Source organism: Zootermopsis nevadensis, unplaced genomic scaffold (assembly GCF_977971745.1).
Source record: "Zootermopsis nevadensis isolate Lab colony 2312 unplaced genomic scaffold, Znev_1.0 Znev_ptg000008l, whole genome shotgun sequence".
Classification (NCBI taxonomy): domain Eukaryota; kingdom Metazoa; phylum Arthropoda; class Insecta; order Blattodea; family Termopsidae; genus Zootermopsis; species Zootermopsis nevadensis.
The window spans coordinates 177512-204948 of record NW_028259140.1 but is presented as its reverse complement, the minus strand read 5'-3'; the positions used below and the strand labels follow the sequence as shown (position 1 = coordinate 204948).

The window sequence follows — 27437 nt, the reverse complement described above, 5'->3', positions numbered from 1 at the left end:
CGTATTTATAACCCCCAGTGAGAGGGTGGCCCAGTTATACCCCCAGGCAATGGGTTCCCTTTTCGTCGCCTTCTACGACTCGCAGGGCTACGGCGGAGGTATTCTAACCAGCCTCCACACGGGAATTGTTTCCAACTCATCATTCAAAATTTCTCATTCATTGCTACATAACCTATGCAGGTAAGAAAACACTTAAACAAACAAAGAAACATAACATAATTGAATTTTGTTTATTATGCTGCTAGCATACATATCAATAAACACAACATTTTCAATTAACAATACCATACTGTGTGCAACAGGAAATCAGAAAGACAATGGGACTTAAATAAATTAGCGCTCATTATAAAAACGCTTCACACATTTTCTTAAGTCAGTACAGTATACAATTTTTACAATAATTCTGCCACTTTATCTAAGAGTATGTACAGCCCTTAGTTCGTATTTATTTAAGTGCACGCAGTCCTCATAATCAATTTCAGTAATGAAGCAACGTTGTATCCAGTACCTGAGAATGACGAATGAGTATTTTACTCACAATAATATTATCACAAAATATCAACAGGTAAGAGAAGCAATATTGAAAATATTTTAACCATTTGACCTAACTAGCCATACAAAATAAGTTATAACATACTGTAAATAAAAGGAGGAACAGCTGAGAAGCAAAGTACGTCTAGCAATAAAATAAATATCATTAATAAAGTACTCTATATGAGAATTATATATAATTACATCCTGTAACGAGCTCACCACATTACTAACAGAGCAATATTAGAAATTAATTCCTTTCAGGACGCAGTCCAATTCTACCTTCAGTGGTACCAACATTAACCACGCTCCTACTTCACACTGTACCTAAAAAAAATGTGCCCTCTCTCTCTAGTTAGGTTAAATGAAGCAAAATGCAACTTCACTCCTTTGCTCAACTTACAATAACAAAAAACTTCAGCCCAATATTAATTAACATTCCGGACTTTAGAAAGTACTTTCAATCATCAGATGGAAAATTTGTGATTAATTACTAAGCACTGCTTATAACATTTCACTGATTCTAAGCGAACTTGGTCAGTTTTGGAACAAATTACATCTCTCACCTGGGACTGCAAATTACGATGAACTAATTTTAAAAAAACGAATTCTGATGTCTCAAAAGAAGGCGAAATTCATATGTCAACGAGGTAATACATATTTAGGCAGTGTCAGAGAAAATATAGTTGTAAATATTACACGGAATCCTCCATCTTTGAACAATTAAGGAATTCACTCACTACCAGAGGAAACTAATGTACAGCTGTCGGATTGAATTACTGTCTAGTTGTCACGAACAAAATATTGTTGCATGAAATGATTTAATCACAGGCACAAAGTTTAGGAGAATTATGATTACAAAATAAATACTGCATCAGTAAGGACAACAAATGAAGGAATTACTGAAGTATGCGTTCTTAACTAGAAGAATACTTTGCTTTTTCCTTTTTTAAGAAGTCTCGTGATAATTTATCATGCCGATTCTCCAGAGCTCTATAGGCTTCAGAATCTGTAATGTGAAAAAATGTCACTGTAATACACAATACAACAGAATCACATAGTAAAAGCACAACTTTTCTTTGTTTTACACGATCAGTCGTCCGCCAATCTCTGAACGTTCCTACCGTATTGATTGTTTCCTTTCATATCATCCACACAGAAATTCGAAAATCTATTTTCGTCTCTAATTACGTGATCTGGAATATTGTCTTTTCTGAATATTCTTGCCGATTATATATTAAACAATCCATTTCAACCACCAATAAATTTTTGATACTATCCAATACTTTTGAACCTTGCAATACAATATTTATTTTTACCGTCATGTATTACGTTAGTTATAATTGTAATTCACCTCTGAAACCATGCACTGTCATAAAATTAGACTCACGTGAATTAGTGAACCATATTTTCCAGAAACCTTTTACTTGAAGAGAATAAATTCACTTCATTACATTTCTCCTCAACTGACAGAGAAACATAATTTTAAACATGTTTGAAAGATCAGAAATTCTTAGCATGAATTCCAGCCAGAAAGTTCTGGTCATAATGAAATGTTATAATTTCTCTCTGATAATTTTGTTTGTGGTGTCCGACGGTCTAAAATTCTAAATAAAAATGTTACATACAATGTTCTATAGGGGCAATTTTCCTAATTTATATTCTCAAAGTCTGGTCCCCTAACCTTAAATAATTATTTGTACCAACCTTGTTTCGTTGGTCTGCTGAGCTTCAAATGAACCTGCTCCAGCTCTTCAAGCCCAGTTGTCATATCAGTCTTGGGAACATCAGAAAATGATACAAAAGCTTCACCAAGAAACTCATTCATCCCCAGGAAGTCTTGGTCCTTAACCGTGAACATTATCAGCCCATTCTTGAGGTGTCGCTGCTCAGGCGTTAGGTGTCTGGAATCACAATCAGTCACGTTATAGCAATACAACTGGGGTTCAATTCCCAGCAGGCGCACTGGAATTCTTCTCTTCACCATAACGTCCAGATTAGTCGCGGCGCTGCCAAGCCTCCTATCCGATGGTCTCCTTCCTAAGGTGTAAAACTGGCTGAACTGCTCACCATGAAGTCCAAGTTCTGGAACGTGTGGATCTTTACTTACATGCTACTTGGCACAGGGGCAAAAAGGTTATGCCAACCATCATCATCGTTGTTATGAATAGAGATTAAAATGGAGCAGTAAAAAACAATTAGAAATTCAACATTTCTTTTACAATTCTGTACATCAATTCATTAGAGTATTACATTCTACCTCCTTTTCTTAAAAAAGGGCTTCTAATGTTCTACGTCCAGAGCGTGATAAAGAAAGGTTGTAACATATGAAAATCATGTTTTGAATTAATGACAGAAATGGCATATTTCAACTTCAAGGAAAAACACTCTTACAATATATTTACTTACAGGGTGAAATTTTCATCAAATAGCGGGAACATCGTTTTCTTGTGTGTTTTAGTCCTTGGTTTTGTTACTGTTCTGAATTTCTCTTCTGGTAGCAGGTGAACTTTCACATAAGGATCACAGGAGCCTGAAAATTCAACTTGTAAACTATACAATTATTATTGTAACAATTCCTATTGTGATTCTCTCTGACTGATAAACAAGGGCCATACCAAATTCCTCTGACTCAACCTGATCTGGCTGATGTTACATTATCTCATGAAAAATATACATTTATTTCATATAAGAGTATTACATTACTTTCACAACTAGATTTTCATCCTACTGGAATTCAATTTACGTCTGCGGATTCAACCGTAGACCTTTTTGTACAGAAACGCATGCATAGAATTGTAAAAGTAAAAGATATTAAAATGGAAGTCTACTAAAAAATCAGAGGAGAGCACAGCAGCTGAAATTTGTACATGGAACACTGCCTAAGCTTGAGTGACAGTAATTAATACTCCTGAAAACAGATTACCCCATTCCCATTGAGTGATCCACATCCAAACTTCATTTATTTCTACCCTGAAAATCAAGGTGAGATATTCCTCCTAACACAACCTCCACAGCATTACACCTTAAAAGACTACAATCAACAAGATAACGTCCAGAGTTTTTAAAGACATAGACACTTACCATTGGCATCCATTGCATGAAGGTTCCTAGCATTAAGTATTTCTATCCTCAAAAGGTCCTCAACAAATTGGATTCTGACTGTAAGAAGACCTAAATTGGGCAGTTCCATTGCTATCTGCTCTTCTCTTCTCTCCAAGTTGTACTGATGGATTAGTTCCCACGTCTCCATTCCATGCAGCAAAAGCAAGTGTTCTATCTGCTTCAGGATCGCTGGACTGTTCGTTTCATTTTTCTCTTCACCTTGCTTGAAAAATCCCACCAATATTTTTAAGGTTTCATGAAGATTCAAGAAGAAAGTTGGTGGTCTCCTCCTCTGAAAGGAAAATAATTATGTTTTACCTGTGATATGTTACTGCTGCCGATTATGATTATAACTGGCAAGTTCAGTTTCTTCAGTAATTTGCCATAAGTCAAAACCAAGCACCATCATCACACATGTTGATGAAGACCCCGACAATGACCGATGGCCACTATTATTTAATCTCAGATTCAGTATTCAGGCCTTCCAACTCCTACCATTTTACTGTACCTCAGACCAACAGCTTCTAGCAAGTGTCAAAACCAGTAGCTGATCCTGATTTTCCACAAGAATAAGATTAGATGCCAGTTCTTACGTATTTCTGTGCAGATACGCTCCACTACTTAAGCCCATATAGAAAGAAGAATAGGACAATGAGTTTCAGACCTACCTCTAGGTTACTTTCAACAAGTTCATACATCGTGTGTGAAAGATTTTCCCAGATGATGGAAAGAATACGACTGAAGTTATCTGTGTTGAGGTGTGAATGGAGTGTCAACAGATTATCATCAAGATATTTCATCAGCCGATCCACGCAGTTGTTTTCCTGTTTCAGCAGTTCAGCTCCCTCTAACAAGAACCTGTTGATTGCTGGTGCCATCTGCAAATACATCACGTTAATATGGAATAGCAACTAATCTATGCCAGTGTCATTCTTCTCGGTCGTGACGCCACGTGGACTAGTAGGTATACGCTAACATTTTGGAGTTACCAATGAGTAGAGATTATCATAACGGCTGGCTTGAGAAACAAATTTCCTACCTTTTCTGCAACTTTTTCTAGAAGTTCCAGTATTTTGTTGCCAACTGTATCGACGGCATTGTCGATGACCAGTTGTAGCGTCCTCTGACAATGATCGGCTGCTGTCTGACTTCTGAAGTTGGCAAGAGATGTTACGATCTCTTCCATTCCCAGTTCTCCAACAAAAGGCTGAATTGACTGTTGCACATAATCAATATTATTTATGGCCAAACACCACTGAAATAAAGAAAGCATGACGAGATTGAAAGTACTTCTGAAGCATCATTTTAAGAACTTTAAAACTTATTGTTGTGGTAAGAAGTATGGTTCCTAATTATTTGTTTATCCAGTTATTGTTGTTCATATACTTAATGTAAAATTTTAAATACAATAAATGTAACTCCACATATGTATTCTAAAATATCAAAGTAGAATATCACATGCAATTTTCTTTTTTGCATATTATTTCCAAATTCATCAAAATCTCCAGGATTATATTCAGTTTGACAAAGGATATCATTCCCTCTTCTGGGCTGTTTGAACCTCACCTCATTCGTCACTTCAAATTTCTTCTCATACACATTCTGACTCTCTCCCATTCCTTCCACTTTACCACTCATCTGATCTGCGTAGAAAACCGAACACCGGCAAATATCCTGAAACACAACGAGAACAATTTTACGTCTGATACTGATAACAGAACCTGACAATTCAACAACAACAACAACATCAAAACCCAAAATCTGAGATGGTTCTCAGCCATCTTAGAAGTTCATTTTAACATTATTTTGAACTTCCACATGGTTGCTTCAGAGGAAACAGAAATAAAAATTTCTTGTTTCACCATTTTAGTTGCATGTTCAGCCCACTGTAATGTAATCACTCTTAGTTTGGTACTCACATCAATAATCTTAGCAACAAATGTATAGGAACCTTCAACGTCTGGCCAGGCAAGCTGCTTCCAAAATATTTTTATCTGGAACATAAATCCATATATTGTAGTACATCAACCACTGAAAGTTAGAGATGTGAAAATAATATTATAACTCTTGCCACTTCCCTGTCCTCTCCTTCAAGTCAAAGTTACGGTACCTGGTAAAAAATAGCAAGTGTATCAACTGCTGAAGAGCTGTACTTGACACTGCCATCAACTGGCACAAGATTATCTATTTCCACAGCCTTCTTTATCCTCTGAAGGGCTTTATAGAGTGCAATATCTAGCCACTGAGCCACCCCTGCATGAAACCAGAGGTGAAAATTGTGGATGTTGAACACATCTGAGTCCACTGGACACAAACCAGTTCCAAGCCTGCCAACATAAAGAAAGTAGTTCAAGTAATTTGTTGTGTTCACATTCACTATGCACCATAGCAATGAGTAACAACAGTGGTTAGCTGTCGAGTCACGATTCAGAACCTTTCTGAAATTTCAGAGTTTCATACACACATCTCACATGTAGTAACCCAACGGACTAACTGATTAAGGAATCACAGATCAATAATTTTGGGGTAACACATGATAGTTCTTTCGGTATAATGGGAACAACCGCCGGAGTGATCCCAGTACTTATTCTTTGCTTTTAGAAAACCACTACTGGTTTCAGAGCCTCAAGCAGAATAAAATTATACGACGTTCACTTACACTGCAAATCTCTGAACAATGAGATACAGCTCAAACAGCGTTGTGCCCATCAACAAGGGATCATTATCGCAAATTCCATCTGTTGCTCTGTCATTGAACTTGAGTGGCTTCAATGACTTACATACTTCTGTAACCACTGGTTCAACCAATTCTGCAACCTACAATGAAATTATATGAATTTGTTAATTCAAAATTGTGAACTGGTTAAATCATCATTCAATTATAAAACAGGAAACAGAAACTTACTTTGGACTCATATAATTTGTAGAGTGTTTTTGCATAAGAAAATCTGAAGTATCTGAAAAAGAAAATTAAATAGTTCAGTCCATAATTAATAATTGAATAATTATCCTACTTTAAATAAAATTATAAAATTTAATATACAGAAAGTCCTTAAATTAGTTGTGCGATTTGCTGATATCGATATCACTGTCATCATCATCATCATCATCGTTGTTGTTTTTGCTGTTGCTACTGTTGATGGTGGCGGCACTGATTATTGTTTTATTTTTTTTGGAAATATGCTTAATACAGACTTTGTCTGTGTAATTTGTATGGCATAACCTCAAAGATCCTCACCATCACCACGTTTGTAACTGTTGATTTTATGAACAATATTTAATAGAATTTGCAGGGATGTTATGATCAATCTCTATACCAAATTTCACACACATCACTCCAATGGTTTGGTAAAATTAAAGCTAAATGTTCCACCATTTTGTTGTTTTACATTACACAAACAAACTACCTCAATAAAAAATGCTTATGTTGCAAGTACCTATAACCATGCATCATTGAGTGCCCTAGCGTTGTTCAGACATCACAAGTCTGGAGTCTGTCACGTTGTTGTCTCATGAGGTCAATAAGTACGATGCCCGGGTGGCCTTCAGCGGCACAATGTTCATACTAAATTTAATACACGCTTAACTGGTTCAGAAGTTTAAAATGGGGACACACACAGACATGAAGATCTCAAAAGCCTTTGTCTACTGCTGCCAAAACTACAGTTACTGAGGTCATCTTCTTCCCGAGTCACAGTCGCATCCAAAGTGGCCCAAATGTCAGAGTTTGGTTCATTTTCCTTATGGACAGGAAATCATAAGAAAATTGTTCCTGTTGATGCAGATCATTTGTATTTGGCACTTGACATTATCCATTGACATACTTTTCTAATTACGGAGTTGAAATATCAGCCAGACACTTTTATTCTACTAGTAGTCAATTATACAAGCATTTGGTAGTTTGAAATACTCACTGCTGGAATAATCTATCATGAAATTCAATTGCTTTTTGTAGATCCGTTCTCAGAAGTTGTATTATTCGTATGAGGTGGTTCAATTGCGCTTCTTCCGAAGGATCGTTAGAGTTATTATTCTCCAAGATGTGGAAAAACCTGTCACAGAAAACTGTGTTAGTTTAATTTCAGTACTCCATGCACAAACATCAGTTGCTGTCATAACTATAGAGGTCAGGCCTTACCAATCCTCTGCTCCCTGAGTCACAGCCGCATCCAAAGTGGCTCTGATATCACAGTTTGGTTCATTTTCACTGACTGCGAGCCAACCATATATGGAAGGGGGAAACAGATTCGTACCTTCAGGAGGTTGTAGTGTTGCCAACTGGGACAAAATACTGAAAATAGTAATGCACCTTCATAAATATTACACTTATTTGTTTAGAACTTGAGCACTCAACTTTACAAAATATAATGCTACAAATACTACTGTAATAAATCCAGATCTCTTACTAACATCAAAACACAGAAAGGAACCAATAGTAAAACTCATATTTCCCGACATTCTCCTTATGTTCCATGTGCTCACCTGAGAATAGCAGAAAGCTGCTGGAGGGTGCTTTTATCACTGTGGGTCAGTTTCCGGATTTTCCTGATACCATTGTAACAAGATGGCAATATCTTCTTTGCAGCTTCCCAGAACAACTTTTCCTGAATTACAAATTTAAAAAAGAACATGCGTTAGCTCATTACACCAGACAGTGACTTTGCAGCTTTGACACATCAACTGAAGGCAATAATATACTCCGGTTAGGTCATCCTGCAATATTAACACACAGTAAAGCGTGTTATATTGGTTTCTTGTAAAATATCTGGGAGAATAATATTAAAATGGATCTTAAAGAAATAGGGTGTGACATTATGGACTGGATTCATGTGGTCCAGCAATGGGCTCTTGTGAACACAGTAATGCAACTTCAACATTCATAAAAAGTAGAAAATTTCATGGCCAGCTAAGCTACCACCAGTCTCTGAAGACGGACTCTGCTTCATGGAGATGGTTACAGAATTTTAGTTTGGAAGCCTGAAGGGACGAGACCATACTTGGGAGACAAAAGGCAAACTAAGCATTCTTCATCATCATCGTCTAGTGGTGGTGTTTCAAAATAAAGTCTGTATTGTGTATTTGCCAAATAAACACGCCATGAAGGTAAGGCTCCACTTATTCTCAATGTCCCAATGATGCTACAAGCAATTGAACACATTCAGCCAGTCTTCTTTTCACACTGAGCTAACAAGACTCATACTGAATGCATTATTATGTTCGCTCAAAGCATTGCCATCACCTGCATAACGAAATCACCATTTCAACATCAGACAACGCAGGCCAACATTTATTTTAAGTAAAGGTCTCAAAGACTTTTTATGAATATCTAAAAAATCAAGAAACATCTAACTACAGTGAAAAGGATGTGTGACACAGGTGATAAAAACACACACTTCATAATCACATTTTGAGATTCTTGACATCGAAGAACCACTTGCATCCTCGTCCTAATTTAATTATAACACTGAATGGCCTAGCACAGGACTCTTCATTTAGGTTTGGATCAATTACCTCATCATCAGTGATGAGTCCATTCTGAAGCGGTTTGATCAGCTTCTGAAGCAGGAGAGAGAAAGTGATGAAGCTGAGTGGGTGGTCCACATGTACACTGGAAAATTCTACCCACTGTGCCAGAGTTACAACCGCTGTGCTCAGTCCACACTGAACAAGGTGCTGGGTCAGGATTGTCTCTGCGGACTGGGAGAACTTGCCATTCCACTGGAAAGGTTCAACCTACAACACCAAACAAACGTGTATTTTGCCTGGTAAGTTAAACGGCACAAACCAATTCACAAAGACACAGACTTTGTACTTTCCAACAAAGAGATTCTAAGAATTAGACATTCTGACCACTGACTTTTCAACACACAACAGGATTCCCTGGATAAAGAATCAGCCATTTCCTAGGTTTCTGCAGTCACAGCACATGACAGAAAAAGCACAGCCACTGGGATATCACAGAAATCCACTCTAATAATCAATTGAAAAGAAATGGTTTCAATTATAAAATTATTAATTACCAATAAAGGTGATTCTCCATTAAAAGTTGTACTCTTAATATATTAATATAATCTCAATTAAATGTAAATAATAATCTTCTCTATAGCCAAGCTGCTTTCTTTTTCTTTGCTGCTACCTGCAGATATTTATTCTAAGTCATTAATTTATACTTATTAACTGAGTGAAGTAATTAGGTAAAAAAGAACAGCACATGTACAGACAGTAGTTACAACTGAACAGTTTTGTACAGTTTTCCAATATGTGTAGATCTACCAACATAGTGTACATTAATTTCCCACTCATTATAGCTACAATTCCCTTCACTCACAAACGTATTGAAAACAAAAGACTGTTAGTGCCAACCTTCAAACAAAATAGGAGAACCAGCTGTGAAAAATAATTTGCTTATTTTCTTTCAAGGGAAAAGCAGAAGGACTTAGGACTATGACAAAACAAGATACAGTTACATTCTACTGCAAATGAGCTACCAGTTCCAACAGAAAATTATATATATATGCCATTACACTTTGAAGTAAGCTATTCCCTTCACCAGGCAGCTGTAAACACATAACCCTCTGGGGGTAGGTGGTCATTACTCACACTTCTTTTTCCCTTTTCATAACATAAAGCCTGAAGGACTAAAGGTGAATACATGCCAAAATGTTGAAACAGTGACACAGTTAAAACCTAATAAATTCAGTTAAGGAAGCACATTCAAAACGTATAAAATTTTGTGGACACAAAACAAAATAAATGAAAGTCACCTGCTTTAAACTAGTATAATCCTAGGTTAGTTCCAATGATTAAGCTACCTCAAGGGACAAAAGACATTTTACAATATTAATGGACCAGTACATACTCCAACTTTGCATTTTGAAAACATCTTGCCATCTGGTTCTTCTAAATCACATTCCTGTAAGATTAAGAAAATATAGTAATGTAAATATCCTCTCCCATAATTTAATAAGACCCTGCAACAACCCCTTTAATAAATTATGTATCCCCTTGATAATAATATTAAATAAAAATGATTTTAGTGTTTTAGTGCTCCTTGATTTGTAAAAATTTCTGCCAAGAGCACTTCATAATAAAATAACGAAAACCAAATTTCCCGCACAACTCTTTCCACTATACAGAAGACGATCAATTGCGTAATTAAAATTATAGTCTGATGGAACACACTGAAATTCAGGATTGTTATTTGACCAAGGAAGTTGGTGTACGTGGCAGCTAACTTTAGCAACCAATAACGTTGTATTATTAAAAGCTAGAAAGCAGGGCCAGAGTTAGACACAGTGGGAGGGCCCTGCGGCACGACAACCTGCACAGACTCCGCAACACGCACGGAGTCATTACAGCAACAGAAACACACTGCAATTAAAAATATTACGGTTTCAAACTTTTATGGCTCCTGATGAAGACAAAATAAAAAAAGTCAAATAACCGAACAGTAACTTTCACGGACAACCGATGCAAAGCTCAGCGGATACCAACAGGAAACACCCAGAAGAAAAAGGACATGAACAAGAAACAAACCTTTGAATTTTCTAGTTCATGTAGTAACATAAGACGAAGAAGATGTCTGTGTTCTTGAGAAGCAACCTGCGAGTTCTTCTCAGAACTGAAGGAAAGTTGGATCTTCACATCTCCCTGTTTTTTTGCTTTGCCCTTCTTTTCCAACGTGCACCACAGCGTCTGACCTGAAGCCGGGATATTCTGTAATCACAAACCGAGCGTGGTGATTGGTGAAATAATGTGCGAACGGACATAAGACAAGCACCTCTGAAAGATATTATATAGACAGGTGAAGAAAATGGAAAAAATATTAATTACCAGAACAAACTTTATTTGTTACTACGCAGACACAATTTATAAAAGCTAAAGAACAACATTCCGCTGCAAGTAGTAATAATACCTTCAGAGGTAGGGCAGCACAGCCCACCAGTTCATTGTCATGTTTGCCTGTGGATGCAGTAACAGCTATCTCCTTCATGAGTTTCCTCAGGCCTCTCACCCCTTTCACTTCTCCAATCTTCATCATCTTCTCTCGAACTGTCTCTGCTGGATCAAAGTCCCTGAAATTGTACAATTGGTACCACTCACTTTACGGCGTAAGATATTCTTCGAAAAGTCCATTGTCAAAGAATAGCCCACTTTCTTTGTGGAACCTGGAGGTTCATCACCATGTTCACAAAAGCTCACCACCGGAATATATCCTCAGCCAGCCGCATCCTGTTCTCTCCATCGATTCCTATCTCACTAAGGCCCATCTTAACTTTATCCTCCCACCTACGCCTAGGTATTTCCCGCGGTCTCCGCCATTCAGGCCTCCCAACCAAAACCTTGTAAACACAACTTTCCTCCTCCATGTGTGCCACATGTTGAAAAAAAGGTATTAGTGGCACAAATTACGAGCTTACATTTTTATTCAAATAAACAAAGCTTAAAGCATGGCATTACGTACCAAACTTCAACGTAGAGAACATCTTCTGCTGGATTTTCCACTGGCCTAAACAAAATAAAAGATAAATTAGAGGCAAGAAGTCGACATTACAAGAATGCAGAGCACATTCAAAACATGCCACAGTCTCTCTCTCTCTCTCTCTCTGTTTTATAGGGGCTGAATTATTAAGCATTATTTAGGCTAGTTTTGGCTTCAGAAGGTTGAAGTTATTTCTAAATCTGTTTATAATAAAAATATATGACACTTTATCGTTTACTCATGAAACTTGCAAAGGCATTCAAATATCAATTACGTAAACAAAGAGACAAGATATTGCACTTACAACGAGAAGTGTTCTTCCCACACGGGATTCAACGTTTCCTGCTTGACGGAAGTGTTGTAGCGATGAGCAACGGACGACGTAAGAAAGAGGGTGCAGAACGGATCACTTAAGCCTGCGCAAATACACAAGGAGACGCTGTTAGATTCTTTCCACAGATCTGCGCTTTGAATTTTGAACTGAACGGTCAGAGTTCGGTTCCAAGCCGAAAGGTTGAGATTCTTTTTTGTCTTCAGAATCTCATCCTCGTTATCACCGCGACCCCTTCCCTCAGCAGCGCCACTGACAAAATCGAGAGCATCACTCGCACGCCCCCTGCTCAGTGGGAGATGCGACCTTAACCACTGAGAGACGTAGGTCTCCGTCTCATCAAACTGATCTTTACATTTACAGAATTAAACAGAAATTAAATTTGAGAATTAACTTACCATTTGCATCCTTTGGCCTCAAATCTCTGGCTTCAATGACCTCAACATTTAAGAGAATGTTTGGTGCCTGGAACATTTTAAAATTAACAAAAACTTCTCAAAAGCTACACGTACATAATTACAAGTACTGAAAAAGACAAAGGAAGTTCAATTTGATATTTCGATTCAATCTACTTGTAATTTTGGTTGAGGAAATGCTTAATGTTACGTTCATATAGTGTACAGTCTTCTTGCCTGTAACACTTTGTGCTCGTAGGATCAGAAGAAGTTTCCAACCACACCCATCTTCAGGGCGAAAATCTGTGTCAGAAATTTCTTCCAAAAATTCTGCGTTTCCTTCTAAAGACCTTTTGTTGCTACAAGAACAAAAAAAAAAAACATCCACAAGTGGATTTGACAATCACCTCCTTCGCTCGTGCCATTTCTAGCAGCTGATTATGTTTTTCGTAATCCAACTTGAAGGCTTCTTGCAGATAGCAAAACAGAGGCGCGCGTTCTTCCTCGGCAGCCGCGTCGCAGCCAACAATATGAAGGATTTCGTAAAGAATCTCAGAGTACAGCTCTTCAATCTGCGGAACAACAACAAAAACAGCAATCACCAACATTTTTAACAGTAACCGCGCCGAGCGCCGATTCAAATCGCTCCCCGGATGAAACGAGTAAACAGATTCCAGAAAGTCCTATCCCGAATGGCATTTGCCTGCAGGACTCACTGTCATACTCTGCAGGATGAGAGTCGTCTGTCTCTGAAGCATTTCCTTCCTGACGCCACGAAAAGTGTTTCGCCTCGGCCTTGTCATCGTCCCTGCTCCACCAGCCATCATCCTTCGTCCACGCGTCACCGAAGACCCGGACAACCTCAACCGCCGCTCCTCCAAGCTCGCATCTTCCGGGCAAACTAAGAGTTCGGCGCCGTCGAGGTGCAAAAATCACGAATCCTATCAGACCACGCACTAACATCAGCTGAGCTGCGTCGCTTAGCGTGGGCATGCGCAAATCGCATTGTTACAACATTACCGCCCTGGACGCAAAAATAGCCACGCCGATCAAAATTTTAATACGAAGCCCGACTTCCGTTACCTCCGAAACGAAACCGCAAATTAATCAAATTTCGCTGATTTTGCGACACGGATGATATAAGCTACGTCGTGGTCCTTTAGGCACGACCTGCCAAATTCTATTTGCGGCTTCCTGCTTTCGTGCAAGTCTATTTCGACCCATTTGGCTCCTGGTGATTATTAAACGCCATTTTCTTATGATCTTCGTCTGCGAAGATGAGGACTGCCTCAACATAACGCGATGTCAGGAGCACTGTGAATTGCGCTTCTAATATTTGTGATACAGAACTCGGAGGTAAAGGTGGAATTTGGTAAAGGGCCAGGCGCCCAGCCCTGAACTTGTTTGCAGTGCGTGTGTATTCTAGGCAAACAAACAGAGCTTTGATTCATCGACAGGAAGCGAGAATGACACTGAAGGCCTCTCTTTACTGACATTCAAGATGTGCCTTAAGTTGTTTAAATTATCGAATAATGAACCTGCCACGGCTTTAATATTCCTAAACATGTTCATTAATACCTGTTTTTCGAGAATAAAAAAAAGGAAGGCTTACTCCATATCAGAGTTCACGGGTTTTGCCGAGATCTTCATTCACTGCTGATGGGATGCGCTGATTGGTTCGTTACTCACATCGCGTCGAGAGATTCGCAGATAAAAGTTACGGATTATTTCGTACGACGAGAGACAATTCGGAAAACGTAGCTCTGTACAGAGTGAACCTCACGCGAAATTCTTAAGAATGTCTCTCCAAGGCGCCATTCCGGGAGCGGAAAATGTATCGATTATTGCAATCGCATTGAACAATCGTTACTTGTGTCGCGAGAAAAAAAAATGTCCGCTCTGGACTGATTTGAGATCAATAACACAACTGCACCTGGCGCAGGTTTAAGTAGCGGTGATACGTCTGATCTGTGCCTGGCAAAAATCTCAGCCGAAGAAACAGGCACTCCCATTAACTTCACTCGTGGTTTTCCTGCGTCATTCTGGGCGAATGTCCTGTTTCTGCTCTCGTCGTCGGAGTTTATTCTTCAAGTCTCTCGCGATAAATAACGTCTGCTCAATAAACAAACTTGGAAAAGAAATTGATGGATTCAGAACTTCGCTTGTTTTACCACGCGGCCGCGTCTGGCGGCCAGTGAGTGAGTCATCAATGGCGGAATGGAAACAGCGAGCGAAGCAGCTGCCGTGGCCCATTCTAAGGCGATGCCTATCTCCTGAAGGAACTGGAGATATCCACGAGGACATCGGCCGAGGTTCGATCTGGTTACTCTCAGAATGCGAGCTGGCACAATCGCGTTCGACGACGGAAAAGGACGTAGCATTTCGGTTCAACGCCATGCGGATGGTATCCATTCATACAGTCGATACACGGCGTCCACTTCCTTGCCAAGGTGGAAAAGTGAGAGAAAAGAAAAGAGAAAACTGCCTAGGCATAAATATCAACTACACGTACATTCAGTAAGTCTGTGTTTTGCCCACAGAGTGCAGGCCTGTTTATGGGCTCCGAGCAAATTGCTGCTAATTCCGATGAATGTCATGTCCCTTCGTGGGAGGAAGTAGATTTTTAAACGTTGTTTAGACGAACTTCAAAGTGTTTTTGGTGCTCCACAGTGACAACGTGAGGACAGCCCCCCGTCTCGGACGCAATTATTTATAAAGGAGGTGGAACCAAACTCAATTACGAAACATCCAGAGCACGTGCGACTTTGGACCCAGTCCAAGCTACGGAAAACCTGGGAAGATAACAAGAAATTGAGAATGCAGCATCTGCTTCTCGTCTCGTTACAATTTAAGTTAATCTTCCCTTCGACGTCGGCGTCTAAATCCGTTAACCGCGTCTCCGCCTCAACAGCATCAGAAGGGGCCTGTAAACATCACGGCGATGAAATCAAGGCGGATATTGGCTGGACACGTAGCACGCAAAATTCTGGTCAGAAAACCTGAAAGGAAGAGACTAATTTTCCGTCCAAGGCGAGGATCGAGGGCTCAAGACGGCGTCCGGTGGCCCGTTTACTCCTCGAACTTACATTCCAGCCCATTGCGTCAGTGATGAACTCGCGCTTGTCCGCGTCGTCCGGCTCGGAGTCGCTGTCCTGGAGCGCCATCGCAGGGCTGCCTTCTCCAGTTTCCTCTGGAATGTCCAGCTGCAGCTCCACGCTCCGGGGCTGCTCGTCTTCGCGCACGGAGGCCAGGCCGTCGCCATCCTCCTGCTGGGAGTGTTGCTCCTTCAGCAAGGTCCCAAACTTCTCGAAGAAACCTCCGTCGAGCTCCTGGATTCTGCAACAAATCACACCATCAGGGGGGCTGGAGCCAGCAAGGTTCCTCGACGGTTCGTCTCTGACGACCGCCCCCTCCCCCGCGGGGGACTGGGAATAGGGCGAACCCTTGCGGGTCGCGGCTTACCGGTTAATAACCACTGGGTTTTGGTGATTACTTCCAAATTTATAAATTTCCGAAAGTAGTATCACTTACGCTGCATATAAAAAAACGGCGTTGCGCGCAGGACAACATTAACGAGGTCCACGCCTAAATTTAATCCTGGTTTATTTCTGGGAAATCTCAAGTCGTATTTGAGCTCCTTGTAAAGTGGGCCGACAAAGCGAGATGAATTCAGCGTGTACTCTTATCTCAATTCGTTAAGTTGAAACAGACACGACCTTCTTTAAGACAGATTCAAATAATCTCATCATCATTTTCGCCTGCGAACTGCACAGGCTGCAAGCGAGCAGGAGAGATGCGATGACGTCAGAGGACGATCCTGACGTACAAGAAACAGGCTTCGCTATTCATGAGAGAGACAGCGGCTTCGTTCTCACGGGACCATCAAAATCTTCTTCTGGTTTCGAACACGTGTTTTCTTGAGAGAAATCAGGAGGTTGGCGGAAGACCAAGTGGCGACGATCAGCTGATTCTTCCACGTGGTTCCCCGCTCGTGATGACTCTTTTCGAAGAAACTGGTCAAACCACATTCTTCCTGCGGACAGACGAAAAGTGCAAATACCTTCCGAGATGCAATTATGCAAATACGTCATTGCCACTTAAACGACGTCAGAATATACAAAAGAAATTGCAAGTCGTCTGTTGTGGTGAGTCACAGGACAGTCGAATGGATGACGACCTCGTCGTACCAACAGTTCCGGAGGAAAGTCGTGCACCATTTCGCAACGGGGAAAACGAGGAGGGATTCGCTGTAACACGCGACAAAGAAAATTGCTTCGGTTAACGAGTCTTCAGCCGCTCCGGCACCGGACACCCCCTTCGTGTACGTCCGCGTATCCTTAAGACGCGATGTGGCAATGACGTGATTCTCTAATCAAGGGGCCGCGTCTCTTTTTTGTCTTAACAAGAAAACATCCACACCACGGAAGACAAAGGTTCTGATCCCTTCGTGCAGGTCCGTGGCCTTCTTCCGTTCACAGTCGCGTTTTGTTTCCCGACAAGAAGCCTGCAACATCAGGGTCCGCAACACCGGCTTCAAAATGGAAGCTTTAAAAATATTTTCCTACCAAAATTCTCCTCCGTTTTACAGTTCTGATCGCAGAAGCTGACGGAGCCATAAATAGACGTGAGTAATGAAGTACGTAAACAGAGAACTTTTCAAACAACGGGTCCTGACCGGCGTTCCGCTCCACGAACCTCGTACCAAGGTCCTCATTGATCCAACGCCGGTCACAGGCTGATCAACGCGTCAGAAGCCCCGGCCTATTAACTTATTTACAAAGTAACAAGTCAACGGCACTTCACGATTCAAAACTGTTATCAGTGTTATTCTGCCATCTCCCTTTCGGTTTTGCAAGTGTCCGCTTTTCAAAATTCTTTACGATCCGATCCGACAACAACTTCACTTGAAGGCTGCAACAAGTCACTTATTTTTTAATTATACTGAAGTGAAGTGAAAACAAAGAAATCAAACCTTTTTCTGACGTGGGAAATATGCAGAAACGGTTGCTTGGTCACTGACTCTCTTTCCAAAGACGCAAACAATGGAACAACCAGAAGGTGACGGCACGTTTAAAAACAGACCTTACATAATGACAACACCAACACCGCAAACCGAAGTACAGCTTACGTAATAATTCCCAAACTAAGAGAACACAATGCTGATCCCCCACCTAACACATTTCAGCCAGTTGACATCGGAAGGCGATTAAGTAAAACGTGAGTTAGGTTAGGTTAGGTTCATCGTTCACTGTCAATATTTATAGGCTTAGGCCGGGCGATCGAAGACACGTCGTTCAGTAGGCTCTCAGACGGACGGACGGACGGACGGACGAAATGAAGAGGTTTGTTTCTCTGTTGTGCGATATTTATTTTATATTTGTTCCTGCTTTAATGTCCTCACATCAAAATCCTACCAACCTCATATAAGAAACGATCAATAGAACAGAAGTGGCGTACTCGAAGCCCATCGCATGAAACAATCGACCACGGAGTACAAGTCGATTATTTGCAGTTCGATAATGCGGACTCGCGAATAGGTGAGTACTGGCAACAAACAGCCGTACAGAAACAAATTCAGTGGCAAATGGTTTCGTTAAATCTGATGTAGCAATTGTTGACACTGATCACCAGACGCGAAAATTCGATTGTTAATAACAAACCTGAACATTGCACCTTAAATATTAAAACAATCCTCGGTTCGTTTCGTGCTGGAGAGACGAAAACAGACGTTTCGGACAACAATTAACAAAACAAAAGGCGATAATATTCTTGTACAAGAACGTTCATACGTGGCAACAAGACGGGACCCGAGTTCGGATCTCGGCGCACATATCACCTACACTGACGGAAGTTGTTCGTGGTTTTACAAAATACCAACGGCACTGATAGTCTCACCTTATGTCATGCTCCGTCCTGTCTTTCTTCGATTCTGATTCTTTCACTTTCTCGTAGAACTGGCGCCACATTTCTTCCTCCATCTTGAAAGGGCGGAGTGCACTCGAGTAAATCGATGGATCTTCAAAACAAACGTTGGAGCATGCACACGAAAACGTCGATCGGCTGTGACTTCTATTCGTCCTACACAAAGCACACGAGACGCGAGCGATGGATGCACTGCGTTCTAATATTACCTCTCGTCTGCGGGACAAGTCAGAATCCGGCTCGACTTTTCTCTCCGAATGACTGTACGTGCATTGCACAAGGACGAATTCCCCCCTCCACCTCGACTCCCACGCAATTAACCAGCTGTGGTCCCCGTCTTACATGATCGTAATTGTCGTCGTGGTCTCAGGTGTTGAACACGGAGCGCTCGCCATATTCAGAACTGTCTCGAGAACAAAGCGCTCTTTTGAAGAAACTATTACAAACAGGGGACCACGTGATGAGGGGAACAGCACAGAACGGCGTGTAAACAGAGCAGCTGATTCGTGCAGACATGTCACGCGCACAACCCTTGCCTTGGGGTTGGACCTGGGACTCTGGGGTGAAAATGCTATGGACCCTTTAAAAGTGTACTTCTTGTAGTAAGATGACGCAACGATGTCGCGACTAGGCATCGCAGTTTCAGTTTCCGCTTGGGTGGAACCGCGGTCAGGCACTTACGTAAACCAGGGCTGGGCTCTTTCTTCCGCGCTGCGCTACTGAACAGTCGACTTCGTGCCACCGAGTCCTCGTTTCGGAGTCGCTCAGTTCCGATGGTGTCTTTAGGCAACTCTGCTGCTTGGCCCCACAGCGGGGTTGGACAGAGAGGAGGGGGGGGGGGGAAGTCTGGTAGTCCAGCTGGCAAGAACCGGGTTCAATACCATTCCCGAGATAACATTTTAAACTGAAAACCCGGGGAAACTGATTAGGGGTTGAACGAAGACGCAGGTGATACGAAATTTCCTGCTGGTGATCTCCGACGTAAAGGGGCGAGTAACTGTTCCCCCGGTATCACCAGGAAGTGAGGAGTAACACGCGCTAATAGCGCACCCTTCCGCGATAAGGAACCTGCCCTGACACACTGCTCACCGGAAGTACGCAGAAGTCAGTGACACCGGCTCCAACAAAACAAAGCAGGTGTCCCGCCCATGACCACATTTTCTCGGAACTCGTCCAGCCAATTCCTCGCTGTGACTTGTACTCGGGAGAGCCTGGGTTCGACTGTCGACAGTAGAACGCGCCTAATCCGAGACAAACCACCTCGATCGACACTAAATAGACGTTCAGTTGATGTGGCGATAATGATGTTGGTCTTCTTGACTGTTATGCCTTGTGGACTTGCAGGTAGATAGCGTTTCGGAGAGACATACTACCTCCATCTTCAGGGCCGGAGTCATTTCAGCCAGACGACGTCCCAACCCAGAACATCGATGCCATTTAATTGTTTCACCAGTTGCCACCTTTATGGAAATCGAAGGTTCAAATTCTTTCCTTGGAAGATCTGTTTTACGTAATATAGAACCCCAACTACGCCTTCGCCATTTTTACATGCGTTCAAACAGAGGGTGTTTCTGCGTGAGTCTGGACTTACCGATCCCTAGACAAAGGGTAAAGTGGGCCAACCCTCCTGCCTCGCCAGCGGATCCACGGGATGATGATGGCGTTGAACGGCGACTTGGGGCTGAGCCATGGTCGCCGGATTTTACAGGTTCCTGAACTTTCTTCCCGGAATAATGGTTCTTCGGGATCATCACCTTCCTGGACATTGGTGTCTCTTCTCCCGCACGCCCTCAAGCCCATCCTCCGAGTCAGGTTCGCGAAAAGGCTCGGACACACGCAAAATTAACCTAATTTTCACGGAATTAAAGCAAATCTCTACGAGGAAGTGCGTAATGTCTCCCGGTGCAACGTGAATACCGGACTTGATAACGAGAAGACCGAGCATGAACCACGAGTAAGCTGTGGGCTGTGTCTCTCTACTTCCGGACAGCAAGTTGCGTGATTAATCGCTCGGATCTGCACAAACATTCACTTCACAATTTCACGAACACTGTTTAATATTATCACGAAACATTTGTCATAAGATAAACTGAAGGAGTTTAACGCATCACGGCATTACGCCGAACGTCTAACTTAGGAAATCCGTCGAGAAGTTGCGAAGTTTCATATAATTTATTTGAGAAAGACAGAAACAAATTAAAATTGCAATAAACTCCACAAAATTCATTGTATCTGTGATTTCTATTAACACATTAAAAACCCAGTGGTAAAAATATGTACCAGTTGCTTTAATAATAACAACTCTGAATTCTGCCCACAGCTGCGTAAACAGCGATTATTTCCTTAAACAGCGTCAACCAGTCGATCTTCGCAATGGCGAAGCGTTGTTTTCTTTGCGGTACGGGCTGAACTCTAGGCTCCAGACGGTTAAAAGAAATAAGTTAGTGTAAGAGCGGGCGACACTACACAAAATTCTGCTAGTTATGTTTTTTTCACCACAAACACAGAATTGAATTTCTCTACATCGAGGGAAAAATACTGAACGTCATCCTAATTTGGTCTGTGAGTTAAAACTTACGCACCAAACTCTAAAGTTCTCAAATCATTTGTTTTACGCACGCAACGTTACTTTAATTAAGTATAGTACAAGCAGAACGGAGTTTTCGGCGACTAGGAAGTAAACGGATTTGTGGCTCTAAGAGGCATTTAAATGCGCTGTTAGTCACTTCACTGCATGTAAAATTCGAAGGTAATAATCCGACTTGTGGTAGATTTGTAGAACTGGCAATTGAAATTACCACCTCGCCACGGTTAAGTCATTGACACTGCGCGCCTGGGGAACAGACTGGCCGCCCTACGGGGTCACGACGTCGACGCAACTGGACAATCACAGAAGGCTTCGAGCGGAGCGCGGTCTCATTGCTGCTGCAGATTGCTGGCACCGGATTGGTCGGATAAAAGGGGAAAGCCCGGGGGCGGGGGGGGGGGAGCAAACACACAACGCACTTGTCACAATTGTTACGTATTTGACGTAAGAAGAGCACAATTCTAAAATTTCGCAGAACTTCCATCTTCTGCAATGTACGCATAAACGTAAATTTCTCATAATCTGCGAGCAATGACTGAACGCACTGCCGCTCGAGACATTCGGAACTAAACTGTTTACTACAAAATTGTTAAAATATGACGCCGTATCCTTTTGCACCAATCATCAAACGAACTGTTGGCAAAATAATGAGCTTCTTCTTGCTTTAACACTAAAATACGTGATTCCCCGTCGCCGTCATCAAAACAGCGTCAGCCATAGCCGAGTCACCTTTAAATGTTGAAAACCACAAGCAATTTACGTTCTGACGCCAAATCGCCACAGACACTTCGAGGCGCGCAGAAGAGGCGACTTGCCACAGTCCGTTTCTGGGGAGTCGGCTTCTCGGAACAAGCCGAATTTTAACCTCAATTAACCTCCGCGTTTTTATAGAACATTTCACAATTGTCGACGCTCGTGTCTTTAGGAGTGCGACGTGACATCTTGAATTTCGGAATTCACGAGAATCGTATGAAATGTTGGCGCCGTCTCACAAAGAAAGGACCAAAAGTTACAGACTCCCTCACTGGTCGTAAGCAAATTTATTGCTCGTTAATGTCGTCCACTTCAACTGATGTTTCTAAGAAAAAAGTAGGGTTAATGGGTCTCAATGAATGGATTTCCCTGAAAATTATTCTGAACCCAGAGGCTCGTGCGTGATATGCAACGTAGATCTTGTTACGGCCTGCAAGATTCTTTTGTTACGGTGAACGTTTAAGGAACAGAATGGAGTTCACTGCAGTTACTCGCATTTCTTAATGCAACGAATCGGTCTGCATAGTTTTTTAACCACCAACACCTGCACTACGTGGACGTAAAAGAGAATTTCGAAAGGCGGAAGATACGACATTTCGGGCTCGGGCTCGCCATCACGACAAAGCGAACAATGGACCGACTCGGGAACGCAAGAAGCGTGCACTTCAACAACAAATGCTGATGCTGCGTACCGTTACGCACGCCATTGCGTGAGGCCTGCGTCGTGACTCATCGCAAAACGAAATTCTGTGTCCCGACCGCAGTCTGTTCCGTGGTTGTCTTCGTAATTATTCGAACCGCAGTCAAGATACAAATATTTGTTGTTGTTTTTTTCGTTCCCTGCTCGCCATCAAGGCCTTGCGAGGGGCTGCCCCCCCGTCAGCATTCGGAATGTTTCCAGCTGGCTGGTTGGTGTTTGATCTGGACGCGAAGGCAAACGAAAACCCTGGACAACGATAATGACTGCAGTGCTTCAAATAATAGGTTCGTGACAGGCGACGCAGACCACGTATTCATATCAGCACGAAGAAAACAAGACAAGACAAGAGGCAACCACAGATTAATGTTCCGGGCGAACCTTCGACGGAACAGAATAACTGGAAACTCAGATGAAGCAGTGCCGTGGCACTTGCAATCCAAAGAGCGAATGAAGGAGGTCATCTTCAGGGCGAGGAGCGATCCATACACATTACAGGTGAATACACGCTACTTCCTGGCGGGAACTACGGTTGCTAAGCAACTGGAATAAATTAGGGTGAAAGAGAACAATTGAGTGGCCACGGGAGAGGTAGAGCACGTGGGAAGGGGCGCGGTCACGTCAAGGGGTATTTAAAAAGGACCCAGCAGCGGAGCACGTGATTTTGTCTCAAGTTGAAGGATCTTGCGGAACTAACGGAGACAGGAAGACTTGAGTTATCTGTTCTGGAGCTTTAAACTAAAGTCTGCTTCCTTTTTGTCTGGCGTGTTAACGATCGATAACAGGGCACTCTGTCGAGTCGACGACGAATGCAACGCTGACCCCCGTCCCCCCGTCTGGATGAGTCACTGGACGAGCACGAAATGCGGGGCAGTGCAACACGCGAGGTGTCAGGCGGCGAGAATGAAGACGCCGTCTTCTGCAGGAAGGGTGTGGACCGAACGTAAAACACGAAAGCCACTTTCTTCGTCTCCGAAGACGCCGGGCGTTGGAACGCGCCGGGAAATTTTCGTCTCAGTCCGCGTCGATGTTCCAGGACACAAAGAACTTTGTGTACATTGCATTTGCAACAGAAATAGTGAAGATATGACAAAATGTTCCAAACAGATGTTCCCCGGCGTTTATCAAAACGAAAGTTTCTATGCCTCGACCGCCTTCACCCGCAATCAGCTCGCCCCAGCGACGAACGTGTATACTCGTTTACGTAATTTGTACAAATGAAATATACACAATAACGTTCGTGGATGTTTCCTGAAGCAGATCTACAGGCGACTTTCGATACCACAGTAGCGAGCTGATGGGCTATGCTATTAGAAAACTATTGACACAGCGCCACGGCCCCAATACGTACTTTGATTTTGCTTTGCTCGTTGAGAATCTCCGGAAGACGCGACTCAGTGTGATGGACCTTCTCTCCATTGCAGCGAAATATGAAATGTTTGTAGCAACGTCAGGAATTGTTCCAGCTTATTAGCGTGTATCAGACAACTAAACTGTTATTATTACCACAGTAATAGAATTCTCACTTAATACTGAATTTCAAGAACACTGTTGCCGGTCTTTGCAGAAGCCGACCGTCCGCTGCTCTACGAATCTCGTAGGCTACTGCTTTGGCGTCTTATCAACTATTTATAATGCTCTCGCAAAGGGCGACATTGTTCACTTCTAGCCGAGGGACGCGCAGTTCTGCATTCCCTATCCAAGTCCTTTTTACCATCGCCCTGCTGTCGTGGAGTGGTGCGATTCGCTGTTCCGAAGGATCAGACAAGCAAACTCAGAAAAACGCCTTTTTAGGGCGGTATCGCACTAGGATGCCAACGGGAGGCCATGGCGCAGCTGCCAGCATCTCGGCCAAACTTAATGCATTAATTTAGTAGTCATATAACGCACCTGGCATCCGTCTGGCAGCGCTTCCAACGTGGCATCGCTGCCAACCAAGATGCCAAGTTCAAATGCTACTGGCATCACTGCCAAGGCCAAATCAACATCACATGACAGTCTGGACAGTCCATTGACGTCCGTGCGTGAATGTGCTTGTGTGTATTTCTGTTTCTTCCAAACGTGGATAATTTCGACACCGAAAGATTGATAATTGAAATTCAGTCCCGACCATCACTATGGGATTCATCTGCTATTGAATACGCAAACCGGGACTTGAAAAAAAGAAACTGGGTAGAACTTGTGGAAATATTTGGAGGAGATTTACTTACAGTAGAAAAGAAAGAATTAGCTAAGAAGTATTTCTATGGCTTTATTTGTGGGGCCGCTTTCCAATATGGCAACTTGATTTTTAAGTTTTTTTGTTTAGCAATCTATGCATCTATCTATATATCACAAATAATGTGAATTAAGAAGAAATCTGCTTTTATAATGTTTTATTAAATAAAGTTTGTTCATGTAATATTACATGTGATTTGCAAGAACTGAAATATTTCAAATTCAATAATGGTATGGACGTGCAAAGTGTGTGTATGGAGAATTTTTTTTACTTATTTCTTTGTTACAGAATTGAAATTCACTCCAGGTATGTAGTTTTGATAAAGGTAAATCTCATTTTCTCAAAAGTGATAAAAGTGGACATTTCTCCTTGCTAATAGCCCTTCATTTCGTGCTCTCATAATGTCGATCCATCTGTTCGCTCGACTGGCGTCGAAAGCTGGCAGCTTGTCTGGCGTCTTTTTCTGGCAGCTGGACGCCATGGCATCGCTGTTGGTGTCGCTGCCATGGCATCCTAGTGCGATACCGCCCTTAAAGTCTCGTTCTCGGAAGTAGCTCGTATATAAATCACACAGATAGCGCACTTCAAGTTCAGTAGCTACCGCCATCAAATCAGGAGACGCGCAGCATAAAGCGGAAGCCAGATCAGACAGTTCACCCAACCTAACCTAACCTACCTGGCAAAAACAAGAGAAAAAGTTTTTCAAGCCCGCCTTCGCGGTGTTTACTTACACGGACGATGGTTTGTCGCTGACAGCAGCCGGACACACGTCGAGTGTCGCAAGAAACAGTTCTTCAGGATAGTAAATGAACTTCACGAAGTTCCACAACTTCTTCCGAATCCACGTGGTCATGACGGGGCCGTTCAACAATCTGCAGGAAGGAAACAGAGGCACGAGACCTTTCTCAAAAACAAATGCACGTAGCCTGAACCAGAAACTATGTTAAATTTACATTTTTAAGGCGATTGTTTACCCCTGTGTTAACTGGGGGCGCGATGTTGGTATCAAAGTTCAGACGTGTGCCTGTCTGTATTCGTACCAACCTGAGTTAGTTGAAAAGAATCTTCCGGAGATGCGCGTCTGGTGATAATGGAGGCACACAAGGCCTTGCGAAATAAGACACTTGTAACTTTGCATCGTAAACCGAAGACTCGAAGCTGTCGCTCACAGGAGCTCACTTATTTCTCAGGCAGGGCAGCCAACACAATTTATTTCACTTCGGTCTGACCCTACGAAGTCGTAATTTTCAGTTCTTAAAACCACAGAATGAGACAAAGCAAACTAACCTCAAAACCATTTTCACGCAAGGATTGATTTCCGTTGAAGCATCTCATATTTATGAGATACGAAACCGAGCACTTACGCACTTGCGTGTTAGAATAACGACAAGACGCTGCTTCTTAGCGGCACTCGACGAAGGTCAGACATCGCTAACAAAGACCGCCACGTGTTTCGGCACAGAGGACAGGTGACAAACAGACGCCCCTAGTGCAGAGAACATCCCTGCTTGCATAATCCTCAAATCCATCTGCAAGATATCGCTCGACAATGCAAACAGCAAATCACGCCCGTGCACAGTCGCCAGTTGATAGGCAGTAACTTAAATTGCAAAGAACGTACTTGGAATCTTTGTACTCAGGATGGAGTATAATGTTCCGCTCTTGTAATATCATTACAGCCAGAGGAACAATACAGAATTACTAGGCTTAGTCACACGCAATTCAGGCTAGAAAATTAAGTTCCGCGTGTGGATAGTTCGAGGTATTTCAGATGGTGAAAGTAAAATTTTGTTTTTGGTAAAAAAAAACAAAGCGACTTTCTGGTGTCAGAAAAAGTGTTTTTCACGTGCTCTGAGGAGAAATCAATCAACCAAAGTTTTGTTCAGGCGGCCATTGTTTTGCAGAGGCCAGCCGAGTTTGCGTTGAGTCGCTAACCATTCCACATGTGAATTAAGTTAAGTGCACGGTCAAAGGCGTGAACAGAAACAAAACCCCCTTTCTCAGAGGTTTGTGAATACAACGAAAACAAGATGGCGTACCGTCACAGAACTTCTACGCGTCGAGGAGCGTTTGAACATTTTATCTCAGCACGTGCTGCTGATTATTGGAAATCTGACCCATTCGTAATTTGGAGCGCGTGAAATGACAGATTTGCACAATTTCATGCACAGACTCTCAAAAAAGAAAAGATTTCGCAGAACTCAGAAGACAGCCTTCAGCACTGGCAAAGATCGGGAAAGTTTGTAAGACAGCTCTTACCTGATTAATAAGCTCCTATCTCTCAGGAAAATTGTTCGTGAAACAGCATTAAAAGCGACCTGACACCATCCATACCTGTCTCCTTCACGAGCAGCGGCAGGTCGAAGTTATATTTTGCACGAAGACCGTCCTCCTCACCCGCGGCGCGTCGACTTGC

General features: G+C 42.2%; 1 protein-coding gene across 8 annotated transcripts; it reads right to left on the bottom strand.

Moving 5' to 3' along the window:
- Positions 1–211: 211 nt before the first annotated feature.
- stac (C2 and C2B_Munc13-like domain-containing protein staccato) lies at positions 212–27437 on the bottom strand. 8 transcript variants are annotated; one of them, XM_022083748.2, is made up of 25 exons: positions 27356–27437; positions 25753–25893; positions 15931–16180; positions 13252–13416; positions 12848–12914; positions 12423–12534; positions 12101–12145; positions 11552–11711; positions 11173–11352; positions 10496–10549; positions 9148–9369; positions 8119–8240; positions 7775–7927; positions 7551–7688; positions 6542–6593; positions 6296–6453; positions 5747–5963; positions 5556–5630; positions 5203–5310; positions 4676–4891; positions 4305–4514; positions 3616–3928; positions 2941–3064; positions 2239–2435; positions 212–1540 (listed from the first exon to the last, which is right to left on the bottom strand). In XM_022083748.2, exons 2-25 carry the CDS (start codon positions 25872–25874, stop codon positions 1449–1451), a joined length of 3552 nt encoding a protein of 1183 aa, XP_021939440.2. In that variant the 5' UTR covers positions 25875–25893; positions 27356–27437; the 3' UTR covers positions 212–1448. The 8 variants fall into 8 exon arrangements, with proteins under 8 accessions (XP_021939440.2, XP_021939454.2, XP_021939422.2 ...); XM_022083762.2 differs by lacking the exons at positions 25753–25893; positions 27356–27437 and adding an exon at positions 24155–24275; XM_022083730.2 differs by lacking the exons at positions 25753–25893; positions 27356–27437 and adding an exon at positions 20358–21613.

Bases quoted from the DNA above. Each gene is read 5' to 3' on its own strand.
- stac (XM_022083730.2), bottom strand. From the start codon at position 20,566: ATGGGCTTGAGGGCGTGCGGGAGAAGAGACACCAATGTCCAGGAAGGT. The intron at 5,631-5,746 runs GTACCGTAACTT...TTTATGTTCCAG, and splicing joins CACTTGCTATTTTTTACCAG to ATAAAAATATTTTGGAAGCA. The intron at 2,436-2,940 runs GTAAGTAAATAT...TTGTGATTCCAG, and splicing joins TTTGATGAAAATTTCACCCT to ACACCTAACGCCTGAGCAGC.